Source organism: Furipterus horrens, unplaced genomic scaffold (genome assembly GCF_987537825.1).
Source record: "Furipterus horrens unplaced genomic scaffold, mFurHor1.1.pri manual_scaffold_2, whole genome shotgun sequence".
Lineage (NCBI taxonomy): Eukaryota > Metazoa > Chordata > Mammalia > Chiroptera > Furipteridae > Furipterus > Furipterus horrens.
Window position 1 is genome coordinate 7,780,301 of NW_028327172.1, and position 18,102 is coordinate 7,798,402.

Here is an 18,102-nt window from a genome sequence, read left to right on the forward strand (position 1 = left end):
GAACCCAGAGGGACAATGAGGCCAGGGGCACAGCTGTCCTTGACTAGGGTGAGAGGGCACACCTGGGTCTGGGGGTCCTTAATCTCTCCCCCACCTTCCTCCCAGCTGAGACGGAGGGACTGAGCATCCTGAGTGGGCACTGGGAGGCTGAGTGCCACTCCGGCCTCTCCCAGAATTGCCCCTCATGAGAGTCCCTTCTCATGCCACACGCTGGCTGTGTAACCTTGGGCAAATCACAGAACCTCTCTAGCCATCAGTTGCTTCTACCTCTGCTTCACTAATTACTCTATCTTATTAGATTATAGGATGGGGAGAACCTCTGAAAACCATTACTTGAGGGTGAAGGCCAGAGTCCTAGACTGGGGGGGGGGGTCTGGATTCTGGTTCTAGACTGGTCAGTGCTACCTGAGTGACCTTCAGCAGATCTTCACCCTCATCTAACCTCAGCTTCCTTTTCTGTTCAGAGAGGCCTTGAGTGAAGACAGGCCCTCCCTGTTCCATAACCCTCCCTGACCCCTCACCAAGTAGGGGCACTCTGGACCCAAGGGTGGGAGGTGTAGGGAAATGGAGAAGGTCAAGGTTAGGTCAAAGCTTGGCTGGGTCAGTGCCTGGGCCAGACTGCCCATCAGGGTGGGACTGGCTGGAGGAACAGCACCACCTGGTGTGTGGAGAGGGCAGGCTGGGCATGGGGCTGGCAGGAGGCCAGGTGCCTACCCACCCTAGCCCTGCAGCTGCTCCCCAGGTCCTACTGTCCTGGAGTCAAGTTGGGTGGGGTCCCCTGGGTCTGGCCAAGCATTTTGCATGCTCCTAGGAAAAGCCTCAAAAAAGACTTCCACTGGCCCCTGCACACCCGATGGGGGTGGAGTCCTCCTCCCCTGCCCTAGCTCTCAGCATTGCGAGGGGGTGGGCACTGTCAGAGCAGCCTGGTCTTGAGCAGCTTCCTTATCCTCAGGGAGGAGAAAGGGGCTAACAAGACCCCTCTTCCAAGGCCCTGGTGAGGTCAGACAGATCCGCTGGCACACATCTCACACAGGCAGGTGGGCTCAGGTCAGGGCTCGGAGAGCAGGCTCAGGTGCCCCTCCCGCCACTCTGCCTCTGACCTCAGCAGCAAGGCCCCGCCCCACCTGCTGGGAAGAGAAGTCACTAGGCAGCCAGCGTGCTTCTACATCCAGTTTATACACAGCTCTATACAATATACAGAAACCTCTATATACAGATATATTTATAGAATAAGCTATATTAATTTTTCTTTTTACAGCAATATTAGTTTGGATATTTCATACATTAAGTACAAAAAAAGTCATGGGAAGGGCACGTGGAGTGCACGGGGGTCTGGGGCCGGCCGCTCACTATCGATTGCATATAGAGGTCACCCAGGCCCCTGGGAGGACGGGCCAGCGCATGGCTGGGAGAGCTTGTGCTGCGGGTCTGGGAGACAGAGTGGGGGTTGAGCTGAGCCGAGCTGGGCAGAGGGGGTGGCTCAGACCCCCCCCCCCAAGTGTGACGCAGAAGGGGACACGCAGCAGGCCCACCTTTCAGGTGGAGGCAAATTAGGGGTGGGCTGACCCAGGGGCGTCCATGACTGAGTCCAAGTCTGCCCTGGCCCCAAGCCTGTAACCCTGTGTGGCTACAGCCTTGGGCTGGGGAGTCTGTCCCTGATGGCTCAGTCCTGGGCATGGGGGGTGCCATGCCCCCTCAGAGGTCTCAGGCCCACCTTGGCAGAAGAGGAATTAAAAGGCCAGACTGAAAGTTTCCCTGCTATTAGCCAGGGTGCTCATTGGAACGTTACTCTGATTTATAATTTGTCTTTTTTAAACTCTAGGCCCCTGACTTGTCCTGCTTTTGTGCTGGGCCCAGGCTAAGCCAGCAGCAGGGCCCTTGGCAGAGGCAGGGTCTGGTAAGGGGTGCAAGTCACAGAGGGAGGGAGGCCCAGCTCCCAGGTCTCTGTGCCCATTTGTCAGGGTGGGCAGGGGTCCCAGGGCAGGGTCTGGGCCAGTCCCCGCTGTGTGTGGGGTTGAGGTCAAGGTGGAGGCTGAAGGTACCAGTGATCATGAGCCAGGGAGTCTTGGTCAGGGGAGCCTAGCTGGCCCGGGGAGGCTGTGGGCAGGGCTAGGGTGGGGGGAGCATGCCTCCAAGAAGGGGAAGGCACGAGTGGATGGTCAACGCCTTGACACATGAGTTTTCCACATCAGGGGTCAGAGCAGCAGGTGGGACAAGAAGCAAATCAGGGGTCGGAGCAGCAGGTGGGGCAAGAAGCAAATCAGGGGTCGGAGCAGCAGGTGGGGCAAGAAGCAAATCAAGGGCCGGAGCAGCAGGTGGGACAAGAAGCAAATCAGGGGCTGGAGCAGCAGGTGGGACAAGAAGCAAATCAGGGGCCGGAGCAGCAGGTGGGACAAGAAGCAAATCAGGGGTCGGAGACAAGAATGGGTGATGTCTGAAGCTGAGCTCGCCCCGTGGCCCCTGGCCACATCATGGTCATTGGCTGTTTCCTTGGCGGCTGGGGAGGGGGGAGCAGGCAGGCGGGCCGGGCGGGTGCCCTAGCAGCCCCTCGCTCAGGAACGGCGTGCATCCATGCACATGCACACACACGCCCCACGTGAGCACGCACCATCTCCCCCACTCGGCTTCTGGGGAGAGGCCTGGTCTCCACCTCCCCACTGCTTCCCCGCAACCTGACATGGAAGGAACCCCTCAAGTGGGGGCTGTGGAGGCCTCAGGCTAAGCCGGGACAGCCCCAGAGCCCCTCACACTCCTGCATGCCCCCCAACCCCCAGCAGTGAGCATGGGATCTCCAGCCAGGTGCCACCATGTCCCACTCTTGGCCCCACTTCCCGTCAAGAGAACACCGGGGCTTGGAAGGAGGAGAAGCCCAGGTGAGAGCCCACCCAGGCCAGGGAGGAAGGAGTGAGGGCAGCGGAGGTGTGTTTGGTTTCAACACCAAGGGCCTGGGGCTGCCTAAGCACGGGAGAGGTGCTGTGAAGGGGTTACACGGGGCCCTCAAAGGAAGAGGGGTTTGGGTGTCCCCCTTCATCCCAGGGCGGTCACACCTGTGCCCTCTAACCAGAATCCCCAGGGGTAGAAGCCGGGCCAGGAAGTTATGGGTGGGTGCAGGGGCCCAGTAGCCACTGACAGAGGCCTCAACGTGAGGAACACCAAGCAGAGGAGGGGCGGTCCTGACCCCACCCTCCTCCAGGCTCCCCCAGGTCCCTGCCCTGCTCAGAGGGGGGCTACTGAACACAGAATTGGGGGTGTGGGGGGCTTGCAAGCCCAGGACGCATCCTGAGCCCAGCCCAGCAGCTTCTGTAAACATATACAACACTGCAGGTCCCCTTGGTGGGGGTTCGCCCCAGGGGCTGCCCAGCAGGCACCAGATCTGGGGGCGGGGTGGCCAGGACAGATGCCAGCCTGGACCACAGATGAGAATCTCTGGGGAGAGGTCCGCTCTTCATCTCGGCCCTGGGAGACGAACCAGAGGGCAGTGAAGGGGAGTCAGTGTGCCCACTGCCGATCTGGGATAGGGGGTGCCAGGATGCCTCTGGGGGCGATCAGACTGGCAGGCTGCCCCTGGCTCTTCCCCACTCCCCACCCCTCCCCTGTCTGGAGTGCCCAGGTCCCAGCTGTCTTGGCTCTGGGGGTCCTAAGCTGAGGTAGGGATATGGACCCCCAGCTCAGCAGCAGTGCCCCATGCCTGAGGCTCAACTGGCCCCTGGGGGCCTCTCCTCAAAGCTGCCTGGCCCTGGGGGCAGCCACCTGGAGCCCGAGGGGCCACCTGCCCTGTCCCAGGCCTTAGCCGGCAGTCGCCCCTGGGTGCTAGCGTGCTGAGATGACCAGGTCATCTTGCTTGGCGGGGCTGGCCCCGCGGCCAGTCGGGGTAGAAGTTCGGATCTTGTCCGCTGCCAGGCACTCCTGGCTGCTGAGGCTCGTGGGCGTCAGGTCCATGAGCTCGCCCGAGGAGCTGAGTGGGAAGGAGGGCGACAGCGAGATGCCGGAGGAGGGGTCAGCTGAGCCGGCAAAGCGTCGCGGCGGCTTGGGCACCAGGTTGGGCTCGAACTGGGCGCGGAGCAGGATCTCTCGCTGGCTGGGGGACTTGGGGCCCTCGGCATAGTCGCTGGTGGGGCTCTCGGGCACCACCATGCAGTAGAGGTCCTGGAAGGAGCTGCTCTTGCTGTCCAGGTTGAAGAGGCTGTCGATGAACTCCGCGAACTCCAGCACCTGCGGGCTGGGCGAATCCCCCAGGCGCCCGTTGTGCAGCGCCAGCTCCCCGCGGGGGGCCGCCACGCCACGCCCCTCTTCCTCCTGTTCATTGGCCACCACGCTGGGGGGCCGTTCGGGGGTGGCGCCCCCGCTGCCCAGGGCCGCCTCCAGGGGCTGGGTGTCCTGAGAGTGCTTGGACAGGCTGTCTGCGGCCAGCAGCTCGGTGCGCGAGCTCAGGGACGGGTTCTCCTCCGGGATGGCGGGGTCGATGTAGAAGAGGTGGCCCTCGTCGCGCTCCAGCACGGCGTGGAGGCTGGGTGAGCCTCGGATGCTGCGGAAGCCGGAGGACCGGCGCGAGTCAAAGCTGTAGAGCGACTCCGTGTCCGAGAGGCTCTCCATGGTGGCCAGCGGTGCCCGCCGGGCCTGCAGCTCCGCCGCCAGCCGCTCCTGGGTTGACAGCAGCAGAAGCTCCACGGGGTCCTGGTGGGCTGCCGACGCTGCAGCCACTGGAGACAGCAGCCGCCCCTCCGAGAAGCCCTCCAAGCTCATCTCGGACTGGGACTTGCTCCTGCAGAGGGCAGGGCAGGGAGGGGATGAGACTCAGAAGGGATGCAGAGACTGAGCCCCCTCTCCCTGGCTGGAGGGAACTTGGGGAGGGGGTGGAGGGGAAAGTTCATTTAGCAGCTCTTAAACTGTCTGGGTCAGGGACACTTGGAAAAAAAACCTCAGAAGAACCCAAGGCAGAAAAAGGACAGATGTGTGTCGAGCCAAGGTGGGCACCCCGCTGGCCCAAGTGCACTAGGGCTCCCAGAGTCCTGCTGGGGTGCCTGCACTGGTGTCTGTCACTGCAACAGTGGCGGACAGGTCCAGAGAGACCAGCTGCCCCAGGTCACCCACGAGGGGCCAGTAGCCCTCTGTGCCCCTTCCAGAGCCCCGTCCCTTCCTCCCTCACACGGGTCCCTCCTGCCTTGCTCATGGAGTGTCGCCTCTGCTAGGCAGGGGGGCCTGGAGCCTCTGGGCCATACAGCTGCCTGCAGGGAGTGAATGCAGGTCGCGGGGTTGGGGGTGCAGCAGGCACAGCACAAGAATGGACTCGGGCCCCTCATCTGCTCATGCAGCTGCCTCAGGAAACACCCAGAAGGTAGGGAGACATGTCCATGTGCCCCACGGAGGGCCAGGAATCAGCTGATCAGCCTCTCGGCCAGACCTGTGCCCTCCCTGGGCTCAGGACCTGGGCGGGAAGGGTCCCAGAGAGGCAGGAGGATCCCACATTAAGAGCCTGACCCCTCAAAGAGTGTGTGTCTGGGAACACGAGTGCATGCTCTGTGTTCGTGTGTACAGCATGCCTCCTAGCTGTCTGCATGTCACTGGCCCACAGGTGTCTGAGTGACTACGTCTCGCCGCAGGTGCATCAATCATCCAATGCAGGGATGTGTGTGTGTGTATCTTGACCTCTGTCCTGGTGTGTGTCCTGTGTGTGTGCTTAGAACAACTTGTGAGGCACATATCTGCACATGGAAGCCTCAATACAAATACATAAATACACATATGTGCATGTCAGTGAGCGCATGAGTGTCTGTCTGGGTCTCAATGGGTAGGAGTGACTCTGTGTTTGTGACCAGGAGGCCGTGTAGCCTCAGATGCCCACTAGCCCACGTGGGCTTCAGGATGGAATGGCAGGCTGCGGAGCAGTGGGAGCAGGGCGGGAGAGAGCCGGGGCAGAGGTGGCAAATTCTCCCCTTCCTGCCCATGTGTGCAGAGCTGTGTGAACACACGGCCTTGGTCCGTGCATGAGACACACGAACACAAGCGTACGTGCTCCGAAATCACACTCGTGGCCGCAGCACACATCCTCAGGCCAGGGCGGGCGCGGGCAGGACTCACCTGATGCTGCTGTTCCGGTGGTCAGCGGTGGGCAGCTCCAGGGCGAGGCCAGCAGGCACCGGCAGCCCCGTGGGCAGCGGCTGCTGCTGGAAGATGAGCTCGGGAGTGAGGTCGACCTCGGTGGGGCTCACCATGACCTTAGCAGCGGAGAGCAAGGCAGTCTTCCCCTTGTTGTAGTTCTCCAGCACCTGGGGACAGGGCAGGGACGCTGGTGCTGGTGGGAGGGTGACAGTCTCACGCAGGGGTGGGGCAGCGGGGTACTGCTCTGCTCCCCCCAGGTCCCTCCCCCTCTGGAAGGCCTGGACTGACCCTGCGACCGTGCCTTGCCCCACCGATGGGCCAGGCCAGAGTTTTCCTTCCCTGCGATCAGCCTTTCTGTGACTGGGTGACGGCCATGTTGGCCACCTGTCAAGTGCCAGCTGGCCTTCAGGGCCTCTGAGCTCAGCCTGCATCAGGGACAGGTCCCTGGGAGTCTCTTAAAAGTCCTGCTCACCACGAGGCCTTGTGGCCATGTGGACAGAGTGGGGGTGCAGAGGCCAGGACATGAGTGGGCTCTCTGGCCTCACCACAGCCCAGCTGAGGACTCCGGTTAACTTCTCGGGGCACCCACACCCTCGCCTGCGACACGGGGCCAGAGACCCAGCACATGAGGCGCCACGGCTCTGGCGAGGTGTCCCCTCCCAGGGCTGCCCAGGGCCTCACCTTGTTGAGCCCCTCCATGACCACGTAGGGGAGGTGCTCGTGCAGCATGGCCGGCGAGATGATCACCTCATTGAAGGCCTTGTTGTCGCCCCAGATGGCGAAGTACGTGGGCTCCTCCTGCTCGCAGCAGCTGAGGGGGTGCAGGGACCAGAGGGAGCGGAGTCTGGGGGGCAGCCTGGCCTTGACGCCCAGGCCTTGGCGCCGCTCTTTGCCCTGGCTTAGCAGAGGTGGGTACACATGGAGGACCCATGCCCAGCTGGCTAGCATGCCTGTGTTCCTGGCTCCTTGCTCTTGCCTCACCCTCGGCCCCACCCCAACTCCACTCCCAGGCTGGCTAGAAACATCTACTTCAAACAGAGGCACCAAGAGGCTGACCTTGAGCCTCAGCCGTGGTCCCTACACAGCCTTCTCCATGAGTGACCTGGGCCAAGCCTGCTCCGACCTGGGCAGGGCCCACCCACGGGGGGGGTGGAGGTGGCAGGGGGCTCACAGCTGTCTGCCACCTAATCCCAGAGGTGATGCCAGGTGGCAACAGAGCTAAGAGCTGGTCAGGGCCTTAGGGTGACCCCTCTAGGGCACCCACTTCTAAATGGACCACAAGTAGGGAGAGATGCCCTCGGGGACACAAGGAGGAGGCTGACACTAGGAACAAGATAGGAGCCTGGAGTCCAGCTCTGGGCCGGTCTTTTGTTCTACTTCCAGGGCCCAGGCTGGGGCCACCCCCAGCATGGCTGCCCTGGGCCCTGGGTCTCCCAGCCTCCGCGCTGCTGTCCCCTGGAGGACACAGCCCCTGCGCTGGCTGCTGCCGCCTCCCCACTGATGGGGGTCTTGAGCAGCACCTACCAGCACTGCTCCGCTGGGTGGTTGTGGACGACATGGATGATGCGGCCGGGCGGGTAGAGTGGGGTGCTGGCCGACAGGGCGATGGTCAGGTCGCTGGGGTGGGTCCAGAGCCGTGTGCTGGCCAGGGTGGTCACCTCCACCTCCTCGGGCAGCTCCGACTTGGGGATGCATTTAGTGGCCCCCACAATGATTCGCCACTGTGCAGGCAGCGGGGAGGGGGTCAGCTGAGCAGCAATGGCTGGGTGATGGAGGGCCCATAGGTGACAGGTGGGAGCTAGGGTGGCCGTGGGGCAGAGGGAAGGGCAGTGCCCACCTGAAGAGGCAGTGTCTGGGCTGGATGGCAGCCATGATGGCCAAAAGGACCCCAGGGACAGACGCTAAGGAACTGTTGGGCTTCAGGGCTGGACAGGCACTGGAGGACCAGCCAACCCTTATCTAGCAGACGGGGAAAGAGGCCCAGTGCCAGGCAAGGACTTGCTCTAGGTCGCTCTGCATGTCTGAGGCAGAACAGACCACTAAGTTCAGTCCAGCTGCGCCCACCAGGCCTGGCTGCCTCGGGGTCGGTTCCCAGCCACCCGTCCCCGGGGCCTGACAAGTGCCAGGATGGGCTCTGACAGAAACAGCCCCACAGCCCAAACCAAGCTCCTCCAGGCAGACGTGGTCCACGGAGGCCGCACTGCCCGGCCCATCCTGGCACCTGGTGCCTGGCCCAGGGTCTCGACTGACAGAGGGTCAGGGGCGCGTGGCTGGGAGGAGTCCAAACTGGGCCGAGTCCGCCCATGGGGTGCGGGCTGGGCGGGGTCAGCCCCTGCCGGCTGCCTCGGGGTGCGCTGCAGTGTTCTCCCACCCTCGCCTGGCCTGCCACAGGACGAGCCCCCACCTCTCAGCCGTGGTAGAAGATCAGGACAAACGGCACCCACCTCCCCGGGCTGAGTGCAGTCTCCCTGAGCCAGGGTGACAGCAGGCTTTGGAAGAGGCCTTCCTGTCACACACTAGAAGCCCGGAGCTGGGGGATGGCTTTCTCCTGACTTTATGCAGCGGTGTAGGACGGGAGCCAGGACTCAGGAGCCCTCGGCTGGAAACTCAGTTACCATTTGTTGTATGAGCAAAAGCAAGTCCCTTGCCCACTCTGGGCCTCAGTTTCCCCATCTGTGCAAGGACAGGTAGTGGGTAGTTGGGAGGAGCTCAGAGATGCTGAAGGTCTGATGACCTGAGGTTGTTAGGACACCAACCACACTCCAGCCTGGCCGCACATGGCTGGGGCCACTGTGCCTTGGGCTGAGGGACAGGCAGGGCATGAGGCAGACAAGGTGCCCAGAGCCAGGGTGTCCAGGTGGGAGGGTGGGGAGAGAGCTCACTTTGGGCTTGGTGCTTCGCTGCAGGACATCCAGGAGCTGTCTGCGGAAACCTTCTAGCTGGGAGAGGCCGATCCTGGGGGAGGGAACAAGGCAGCGTCAGCCTGGCCTGGCCAGGGACGAGGAGAGGTACAGGGTGAGCGGGCAGGGGGGGACAGGCACATGCCCAGGGGCAGGCACATGCCCGGGGACAGGGAGACCAGGCTGCCGGAGTCCCAGGTCTGCAGCTCAGCTGAGCTAAGCCAGGAAAGGGGAAGCCAGGCATAGTGGGTCCTCTAGGCTTGGGCACCTTTGGGCAAGGAAGGGACTCTGGCATCCCTCGTCCCTGTCCCTGGGGGAGACAAGAATCTGAGTGAGAGAGTGGTGGAGCCCAGTGAGGAGCCCAGGTGAGGCCCTGAGGAGGGAGGAACAGCCCAGGCGGGGATGGTGGAGAGGCAGCAGTGACTCACCTGGGGACGAGGTCTTTGCCCAGCACCACGGCTGTCACAAACTCCTTGGAGTACTCCATGGCGTCCTCACTGCAAGGGAGGCAGAGGGGGTGCTCAGGTGGGGGGGCCCTACTCCTGCACTCCTAGGGGAGAGGTCCCTTGGGCAGCTCGCAGGTGCCAGGCCGCACTACCTGCCCTTGACCCACCCTTCCTGCCAGCGGGGCTTCGCTGGAGGTAGCCCTGGGGCCCTCCTGGCATTTGACAGGGCCCCCCTCCACATACCAGGTCCCTTCCCGAAGCCGGACTGCCCGGTCCAGCCCCCAGCCCCCAGCCCCCAGGACCCTGAGGGCCGCGGCAGCTCACCTCAGCAGGCCCCCTGGTGGGGAGTAGGCGAAGCACTTGAGAGCTGGGTACTGGGGGCGCAGCAGGAAGGAGAGGATGGCTGCAGTGCCTGCGCCCAGGGAGTGGCCCACCACAATCAGGCCGTAGTGTTTGGTTCCGCGGCCCTGCGGACCGAGAGACGCCTGAGAGCCCTGCCCCGGGCCTGGCGCGCTGTGTTAGCTAACGCCAGGGAGGCCGAGGGGTCTTCCCAGAGCCCTGGGACCGTGGCTGTGCTGCGTGGCTGCTGGGGCAGTGACACACCCAGCCTGGGGCCCTGCAGGGCAACTTCTCGGAGAGACCATTCTAACACACTCTTACTCCCCGTTCAAAACCTTGCTCAGAAGTTACCCCTCGGGATAAGCCCTTCCTGCTTTTCCAGGAGAGACTCCCTCCCTCCTAGATACTGCATCTGTACTTGGGAATGACCTTCATGTGAGGAGATCACGCTCCATCATAATCACCTGGGCACCTTCCCCAGTCCCTGCACCCCAAACACTAGACTGGGATTGATGCATGGAAACCACCTCACCAGGTCTCTCCCGAAGGCCTGGGACAGGACCATCTCCTGCTCCAGCTTCTTCTTGATGTACTCAGCCGAGAGGACCATGCCCTGGGGGAGGAGGAACACAGGCAGGTGCTCGGAGAGGGGCCGGGGAGAGAGGGAGGCCTCTCAGGAACCAGCAGCTCACTACCTGGCCTTCCCCCTTCCCCCTTATGGCCTCGTAACAAGCTGGCTGTGGGGCTGGTAGGCTCGTTATCATGTCGCTTCCATTTCACAGATGAGAAAACGGAGGCTCAGAGGGGCTGAGTGTCTAACAGAAACTAGTGTGATCTCTTCCCAGCAAGCAGGGACGCCCCCACCCCAAAAGGACAGACCTGTGTACTGGCTGGGGAGGAGGCCAGGGGCCTGCGGTGGGTACCTTGTGTCCCAGCCAGGTGCCATGGTGCCCCTCCACAGGGAGGCGCTCAGCATCACCGGTCAGGTCCGTCAGGGCGTCCTTGTAGAGAGAGGGGACAGGGGAGGGCGGGCTGAGGAGGACAGAAAGAGGGAAGCAGCATCCCTCAGGGGTTGCGAGGGGGTCCCCAAGGGTGGACAGGGGGCCGCAGGCAGCCTACCTTGGGGGACAGGGTTCCCCGAATGCTGATGACCACCTTCTTCTTGTCGTGATCTACCGCCACATAGAAGGGGGTCTCGTACACCTGGGGAGAGGGGCTCGTGAGCCCGAGCAGCCCTGAGATGCAGCCAGACTCAGGCAAGTGGCCTGAGCAGGTCTCCTTCCTGGCCAGGGAACCTGTCTCCACCAACCACGGGGCCCGCAAGTCTGCCAACCCAGGTCACAGGCCACCCTGCCTCCCAGTGCCTGCTGCGTCCAGAGCCTCACTGCTTCCTCCCCTTCCCCCAAAGGCTGAGGACGGGGAGCCCCAACCTTGGGTGTGGGGTTGGGGTCCACTTCCTCGCTCCAGAGAGGGTGAGGGGTGAATGGCCACGCTCTGGTCTGCCCAGCCAGGGGAGGGCTGGAGGCTGCTGCCGGCAGCGCCAGAGAAGCGGAGGGACAGCTAGGGTGCCCAGGCCCTCGGTCACCTGCTCCCGACACCAGGCTGCAGCCCGCCCACCCGCCGCCGTCCGCAGAGGACGGATGCTGGGGACGCTGCGCCCCAGCCAGGCCCGGGCCCCTCACCGCATCGTGGCAGGAGGTGTAGACAATGTCCACCGCGGTCATGTTCTCGTCCAGGAAGTGGCGCCGGATGGCAATGGCGTTGCAGCCGCAGCAGTTGTCTTCCTCGATGGTGACCCCAGGGGCAAACCGAGGCCGCGCGGGGCACAGGCAGCACCTGGGGCGGCAGGGCAGGGGCTCAGGGCCGGGGGCCCCTGACAGAGTGGTTTTCTGTCATCCTCTCTGGAACCCACTCTTGCAGCCCTATCCTCTCCCAAACCTCCTCACAAAGTTCTACGGGTCAGTTCCCAGCCCCTGTCTCTAGCCTGTGGCCTCTGGCAGCACGTGACCGGTGACTGGAGGGTCCCCCCCCAACTTTAAGGTGCCCTCTCTCCTGGGCTGCGTCTCCCTCACGGGCAGCCTCCTCGGGGACCGAGGCCTGGAGGTCAGTGCCGGACTCCCCTCCCCTTTGGCTACACCTGCTCCTGCAGGGCCTCCTCCAGCCTCAGGCTTTAACGCCCCTCTGTGCTGCCGATTCACCCAGATGCTCCCATCCCACTGCCCGCAAGATCTCAGACTCTCCAGGTGCCAGGCCCCGGGTGCTCCCCACTGTCCTCCACACCCCAGGCTCGGAGCCGTCTTCGGTCCCCTCCCCAGCTCACACCCCACAGCCAGCTGGTCAGCACGCTGGTTCGCTCCACCTTCAGATTCACCACCAGACTCCGACTGCTTTCCCTCGCCTCCACCCCTTCACGCCGCTCCATGCCACCATTATCTCTGCTTCGGAGTGTCACATGGCCTCCTCTCCCTCACCTTCATCAGCCCCCTACCTTCTCTACTCGACAGCCAGAGTGACCCTTAAGATATGTTAAGCCCTGTCACTTCACTCAAACCAGTGGTTCTCAACCTTCCTAATGCCGAGACCCTTTAATACAGTTCCTCATGTTGTGGTGACCCCCAACCCTAACTAAAGCACAGTGATTAATCACAAAAACAATATGTGATTATATATGTGTTTTCTGATGGTCTTAGGCGGCCCCTGTGAAAGGGTCGTTTGACCCCCCAATGGGGTTGCAACCCACAGGTTGAGAACTGCTGACTCAAACCTTACAACGCTGCCCCCCTTGCCCAGTGTAAGAGCCTCCGTTCAGCAGCCGAGGGCCCTGCCCCACCTGGCCCTGGTTCTCTGGCCTGCTGCCTCCGACCCCCCTCCAGCCACAGTGGTCATGTGCCCTCCAGACGCACAGGCCGAGTCCCTGCCTCAGCGTCATGGCTCACTCTGCCTGAAACACTCTTCTCCTGGATCCTGCGGGCTTCCGCAGAAATGTGTGTTACGGTGCGCCTGCCCCGGCCACCTGGCCTGACGCAGCCAGGCCCCACCAGCGTTCCCACGCCCGGCTTCATGTTCCTCCGAAGCGTTCATCTGCTCCACAGGCTCTGCTTCCTGGTCTGGGCACCGTCTGCACTTCGGCCGGCCTTCCTCTGCCTCAGCACGCAACACAGAGCCAGGCACACGGCAGGTTCCCCCAAAGGAAGGGGCGTGAGCCGCTGAGCTGGCCCCCAGCAAGGGGTGCAGCTGCTCCTCAGGCCACCAGAGGGAGCCAGCACCCAACAGATCAAGCCAGGAGCCCTGAGAGCACGTGACCCCGCCTGCCAGCTGTCTTGAGTTGACAGCTGAGCTTTTAAGAAGAATCCTGACTTTTGATGGAGCCTAGGTTTGTCTTCACTCGAGGAGCAGGCAGGGACGGTTACACACTGCCCAGAAAACCCAGAGTGAAGTCAAATCTCAGAAGCCACCGGGCGACCACCTCAACGCATGCTGAGGGAGAGTCCCTACACCCCGCGCCAGGCCAAGCAGGCCTGGGGACTTGAGTCTGGGGCCCAGGCTCCTGCTGCTCAGGCAGCTGTCCGCTCTCTCCAACCTCAGCCCCCTCCTCTAGCACTGACCATGTGGTCACCGCAGTGTGGCCTTGGGAAACAGACCTGGACTTGAGTCCTTGCTCTGGTCTGTCCCTTCCTGCAGCAAGGGCCTGGAGGGCACTAGGCCTTCCGAAGCCCAGGGTCCTCTGTAAGAGCAGGTGCTAATGGCTACTTCCCGAAGCTAGTGTGAGATCAAAGGCCAAGGTGCACAAAGGGCTGGCATATAGCAGGGACTCAGTATACAGCGGGTCTCCCTCTGTCCAGTAAGGAGGCTGCCCGAGTCAGCGATGGGGCCAGGGGCGCCGGCAAGAGCAGCAGTGCCAGCAGCCTGGAGGCTGGCACCCCTGCCAGGAGGAGACGGGGCAGGGCCCCAGGCAGGCCTGGCTTGCTGTGCTCTGCGTGAGACCTGGGACATGGGCTGACCAATGGGAGAAAAGCCGTCAGGTGGAGGGCCTGGGCCCGAGGCTGGTGGGGAAGCCTGCCTTCCTCCAGTCAGTGCTGGGCCTGAAGACCCCCTGCTGTCTCTCCTCTAGCACTGAGAAGCTGCCACCAATGCCAACACGCCTCCTTTCTGCAAAGCACCTCATGGGCCCAGCCTACCAGTGACCCCCTGGCTTCTGAGGTGACCTGTGAGCAGGCAGGAAAGACACTGCTGTACACATGATGCCCCCATCCTGCCACTGAGTAACAGAGCAGGGCCTGTCGGAGCCCCGGTCATGGGCTCCCAGGCCGGTGCTCATTCTGAGAAGCTCTCAGCCTCGGCAGGTGCTCCCAAGGACGCTGGGAGGCACGCCAGCTGTGTGCGGGCTGACAAAGATGAGAAGGGGGCGTGGGTGCCCTGGTCCATCCTCCATCCTGTCACTTGCTGGGGGGATGGTGAAAATAAGGTCCCAAGAGCAGGGGTGTCGCAGACAGAAGCTGCCTGCCTAGCATACCAGCCTTTCTAGAACAGGGAGCCAGGGAGCTGTCCTCCTTCTGCCTGGCCTGGGAGACATCTAGTATGGGGAAGGGCCTCCTGGAGTTGTGCACTCCTCCGGCCCACTGGGGAAAGCAGAATCCAGCCGGTGACCCGGCCGTGGACTGAGTATGGCGCCCGGCTGCAAGCAGGACCGGGGCCAAGGGTTGCCCGCTCCTGTGAAGAGCCTCTCCACCAGGAAAGTTCTTTCTTCCCGAGAGGTAAAGCGTGGGAAGGAGGCAGAAGGAAGGTGTGGGCAGAGGGGAGCGGGTAAGAGGGCCAGGCAGGGGGAGGGAGGGCACAGGAACCAGCAGTGCCAGGCAGGCAGCGTCTCAGACCATTCCAGGAGGTAAACTGAGGCTGGCAGAGGGAGGCAAACTTGCTCAAGGCTGTGCGTGACAAAGTCCAGATGTGAACCCGGACCTGTGTGATCCCAAAGTTCCCGTTCTTCCCTGCCCAGGGCTAATGCACAATCAGGGAGGTCGAGGACCAGGGATGGTGCAGAAACAAGCCACACAGGCCTCAGGGAGGCACACCAGGGCCTGGGAACAGTCCACTTAAGGAAAGGGAAAGCCTCCTCTGCAGGCCCAGCTTCTCGATCTCAGCCCCTGCACACTGGCCGGCCACTGGGGCACAGGGGGTGGTACTCACGAGCAGGACCTCGCCAGTTGGCAGAGGCCACAGGCGGGCTTCCGCATCAGGTACATGGGCCAGCCATAGGCAGCCAGCGCAAACAGCATGTAGTAGCAGACCTCTTTGTAGCGGAGCATCTCTTGCTGGAAGATAGGAGGCAGCGGGTGGTCACCTCCTGACCTTTGCACCTGAGGCCTCAGGGCCCACAAGCGCCCCACAGGCTGCAGGGCCCCTCCTGTCTTGGAGGAGGGCCGGCCCCTCCAAACGATAATTGCATTTCCCTAATTATCTCCATGCAACCAGGGCACGTATCCTCCAGAGACCTGTCCTGTTGCTCCATCTCAGAATCAGTGACTGGGGACAGAAAACCACTTGGAGCACTGGATCAATTTCCTTGCCCAGCTTCCCCATAAGGGAAGAGAAGGGGAGGGCTGAGTGGTCATCCTGCCCCTCCCCGCCTCAGCAGTCAGGCCCTGGGCCCTCTGGCTGGGGGTGCCCAGGCCTTGAGCGGCGCCTGGCCCTGGACACCGACACGCTAAGTGACCAGGCAAGCTGCTGACTCTCTGGCTTGGTGCACTGAGTCACTCTTGAAAGGGGTGCCTGGGCAGATAGGGATCTCTCTGGAGAAAGGCACCAGCTGGAAACCCAGTGTCTGAGGCCAGCGCCTGTTGTTATCAGCCTGAAGGGCTGGAGGGAGGCAGAAGGCAAGGGTGTCCCAGCAGAGCGAAGCCCTGTTCAGTGTCCCCGTTCCCCAGGGACCGGAGGACTCCTACACTTAGAGGGAATTAGTCGCCTTGTAAAAGTTAAAGAGGGTGATTAGTCACCCTGTGAAGTGGAAAAGGCACGGCCTTAATCAGGGCCCAGAGGGGTGGAACTGAGCCCGGCGCTCTGTCGGCTCTTCAGGAACGAGCTGGAGAAGGTAATTATCCTCTCTGTGTGGCAGAGCTCCGGGCTGCAGGGCGGGGCGGGGCAGCCTCTGCCAGGTGGCAGGCAGGGACCCAGCACCTAGAGGCTCAGCCGCCTGCCTCTGTCCCCTCCGTTGGGGAGAGCACCGGCCACGCACAAGCTGTTTTCAGAGGGAATACAAAGGCCTGCTTTGGGGGGTGGGGGGAGACAGAGACTGGAAGCCTTTCCGGGAGATTGAGACACGAGGATGAATCCTTTCTAGCAGCGTCCTGACTGGCACCATTGTCTGCTGGCACCATGCTGAGGACTGGACCCGGGATGGCTCACTTCCTCCCCACCCGCGCTCTGAGTGGGAGGTGTACCCAGGACCCTCTACGCAGAGGGACAAAGGCACAGGGGGCCAGGGGCTGGCGCAAGGCCACAGCGACGGGGGGCAGCTGATGCGCAGGCAGTCACTTTGCTCCAGGGCAGAGCCAGCACCGGACAGCCCCCTTTCCCCGTGACACGCACGCACACCGACTGGGTTTCTACTAGCGGCGCAGGAGAAAAGGTTCTGCAGTTGGAAGCTGGACACCAAAGTGCTACCTCCCACGGCCTTTTGTGACAATAGCAATGACAGCAATAACAACAGCCGCTCCCTCTGGTGAAACACTTTATAAGCTTGAGAGGCCGGGGCCACGCATCCTGAGCACAGTCAAGCAGATCTGGGGGTTCGTCTGTAGAGTCAGCATGGCGGGGGTTCTTGGGAGGAAGGGGGCGTGGCTGTCTGGATTGCTCAGAGGGGTGCTCCTGCTGGAGCAGGTGGTTTGCTCCGGTCATTCCAGCAGAGGGACAGAGGGACAGAGGGACAGAGGGACAAAGGGACAGAGGGATGGGGCAGGGCGGGTGGGGCGGTTCTGACTCACCGAGTTTTTGAGGTCGAGGTACTTGGTGTTTCTGGTCACCGGCATCCCCGACAGGAAGGCCAGGATGTCATTGTTGGCCTGTAAGACAGGTGTGTGAAGGTGGGTGCCCCAGGCGAGCTGCACGCTGAGAAAGGGGTCTGGGGGCCCAGCCCTGCCCTCTGCCTGCTTCCCCAGGGCCTTGGGAGCCCAAGGATTGAGTTGAGTCTAGCTCTTCTGGGGCCCAGCCAGTTTTCCTAAAGCTGGGGTTTTGTCATATTTCCAGTGGCCTCCCTTCCACTCAAAGCCCCATCCCCAACCCTTCCTGGGGACGTTCCTAGCCCAGGCCAGGGGGGAACACAGTTTGCGGGAGATGCTGGGAGACCCTGGCTGGGGCTGGTGCGTTGTGTGTGTGGCGGGGAGCGGGATGGAGAGGCAAGTGCACAGGCTGAAGCCTGAGCGGAGTCATGCATTAGCCCCTGTGCTCCGAAGTCCCCTGTGGTGGTCTGGCCAGGAAGCAGCCACACATGACCCAACAGAGGGGGGTCGCTCAGAAAAGAGCCATGAGTGGTGGCTGCAGGGATGAGCTGCGGAACGGAGGCGGGTGAGCATCAGAGGGTGACCTCCAGGGCCCAAGAGATGCGTCGGACCTGGGAGCCAGGAGCAGCAGCGGCAGGGGCGGCGGGGAAAGGCCCGGGTGGAAGGTGGTGTGGAGCGGCACCTGGAGAGGGGCCCGGCGCTCACCTCGTCCAGCACGGCATTGCGCTTGGCCCGCTGTCGCTGCCGAAGCAGTACCAGGCCAGCGATGATGTCAGAGGGCACAATATCCAGGTCCCGGAAAAACTCAGCGAAGAGGTAGGCGATTTCTGAGTAGGCGTCCTGTGAGGTCCAGGGAGGTGGGAGGCGGGGGTGGGGGTGGGTGCAGGGGCGGGATGCAGCGGCGGGGTGCAGGGGCAGGGAGGAGCAGGGACGGGGGAGCAGGAGAGAGAACAGGATACCGGGAGTGAATCCCCTGGGGCTGGGTGTCTGCCCTGGGCCCCTGCACAGCTTAACGATGGCACCTCGAGGCATCTCTGGGCCCTGCAGACCTGACCCTTCTCCTCCTGCGTCCCGGCCCCCCTCTGTCCTCGGAGCTCCGAGGGCGCTCACCGTCTAGCACGCACAGGTGCCACCTGGAGCCACTTCCTGCTCTGTCCCCACACACTAGGGACCGAGGCCTGCACGGCCCACTGGCCTCTCCTTCAGCCTTTCTCTGGCAGAGAAGCCAAAACTAAGCTCCTGCCTGCTTCCTTCCTGCTCTGAGTTTCTTCCCAGCTCCTGCCCAGGGCTGCAGACGCAGAGACCCCCACCGTGTGCCTGGAGAGG

General features: G+C 62.7%; 1 protein-coding gene across 1 annotated transcript in view; it reads right to left on the minus strand.

Annotated features, from left to right (window-relative positions):
- Nucleotides 1-387: 387 nt before the first annotated feature.
- DAGLA (diacylglycerol lipase alpha) overlaps nucleotides 388-18,102 on the minus strand; it is a 61,293-nt gene continuing 43,578 nt past the window's right edge. Inside the window, exons 7-20 of the mRNA XM_090260575.1 lie at nucleotides 17,482-17,616; nucleotides 16,762-16,839; nucleotides 14,969-15,093; nucleotides 11,467-11,620; nucleotides 10,904-10,987; nucleotides 10,708-10,785; nucleotides 10,317-10,397; nucleotides 9,770-9,912; nucleotides 9,428-9,496; nucleotides 8,982-9,054; nucleotides 7,624-7,820; nucleotides 6,781-6,910; nucleotides 6,079-6,266; nucleotides 388-4,762 (exon numbers count right to left, since the gene is read on the minus strand). Coding sequence (XP_090116701.1) covers nucleotides 3,811-4,762; nucleotides 6,079-6,266; nucleotides 6,781-6,910; nucleotides 7,624-7,820; nucleotides 8,982-9,054; nucleotides 9,428-9,496; nucleotides 9,770-9,912; nucleotides 10,317-10,397; nucleotides 10,708-10,785; nucleotides 10,904-10,987; nucleotides 11,467-11,620; nucleotides 14,969-15,093; nucleotides 16,762-16,839; nucleotides 17,482-17,616 — 2,487 coding nt within the window. The 3' untranslated portion in view covers nucleotides 388-3,810. The remainder of the gene's footprint in view (nucleotides 4,763-6,078; nucleotides 6,267-6,780; nucleotides 6,911-7,623; nucleotides 7,821-8,981; nucleotides 9,055-9,427; nucleotides 9,497-9,769; nucleotides 9,913-10,316; nucleotides 10,398-10,707; nucleotides 10,786-10,903; nucleotides 10,988-11,466; nucleotides 11,621-14,968; nucleotides 15,094-16,761; nucleotides 16,840-17,481; nucleotides 17,617-18,102) is intronic.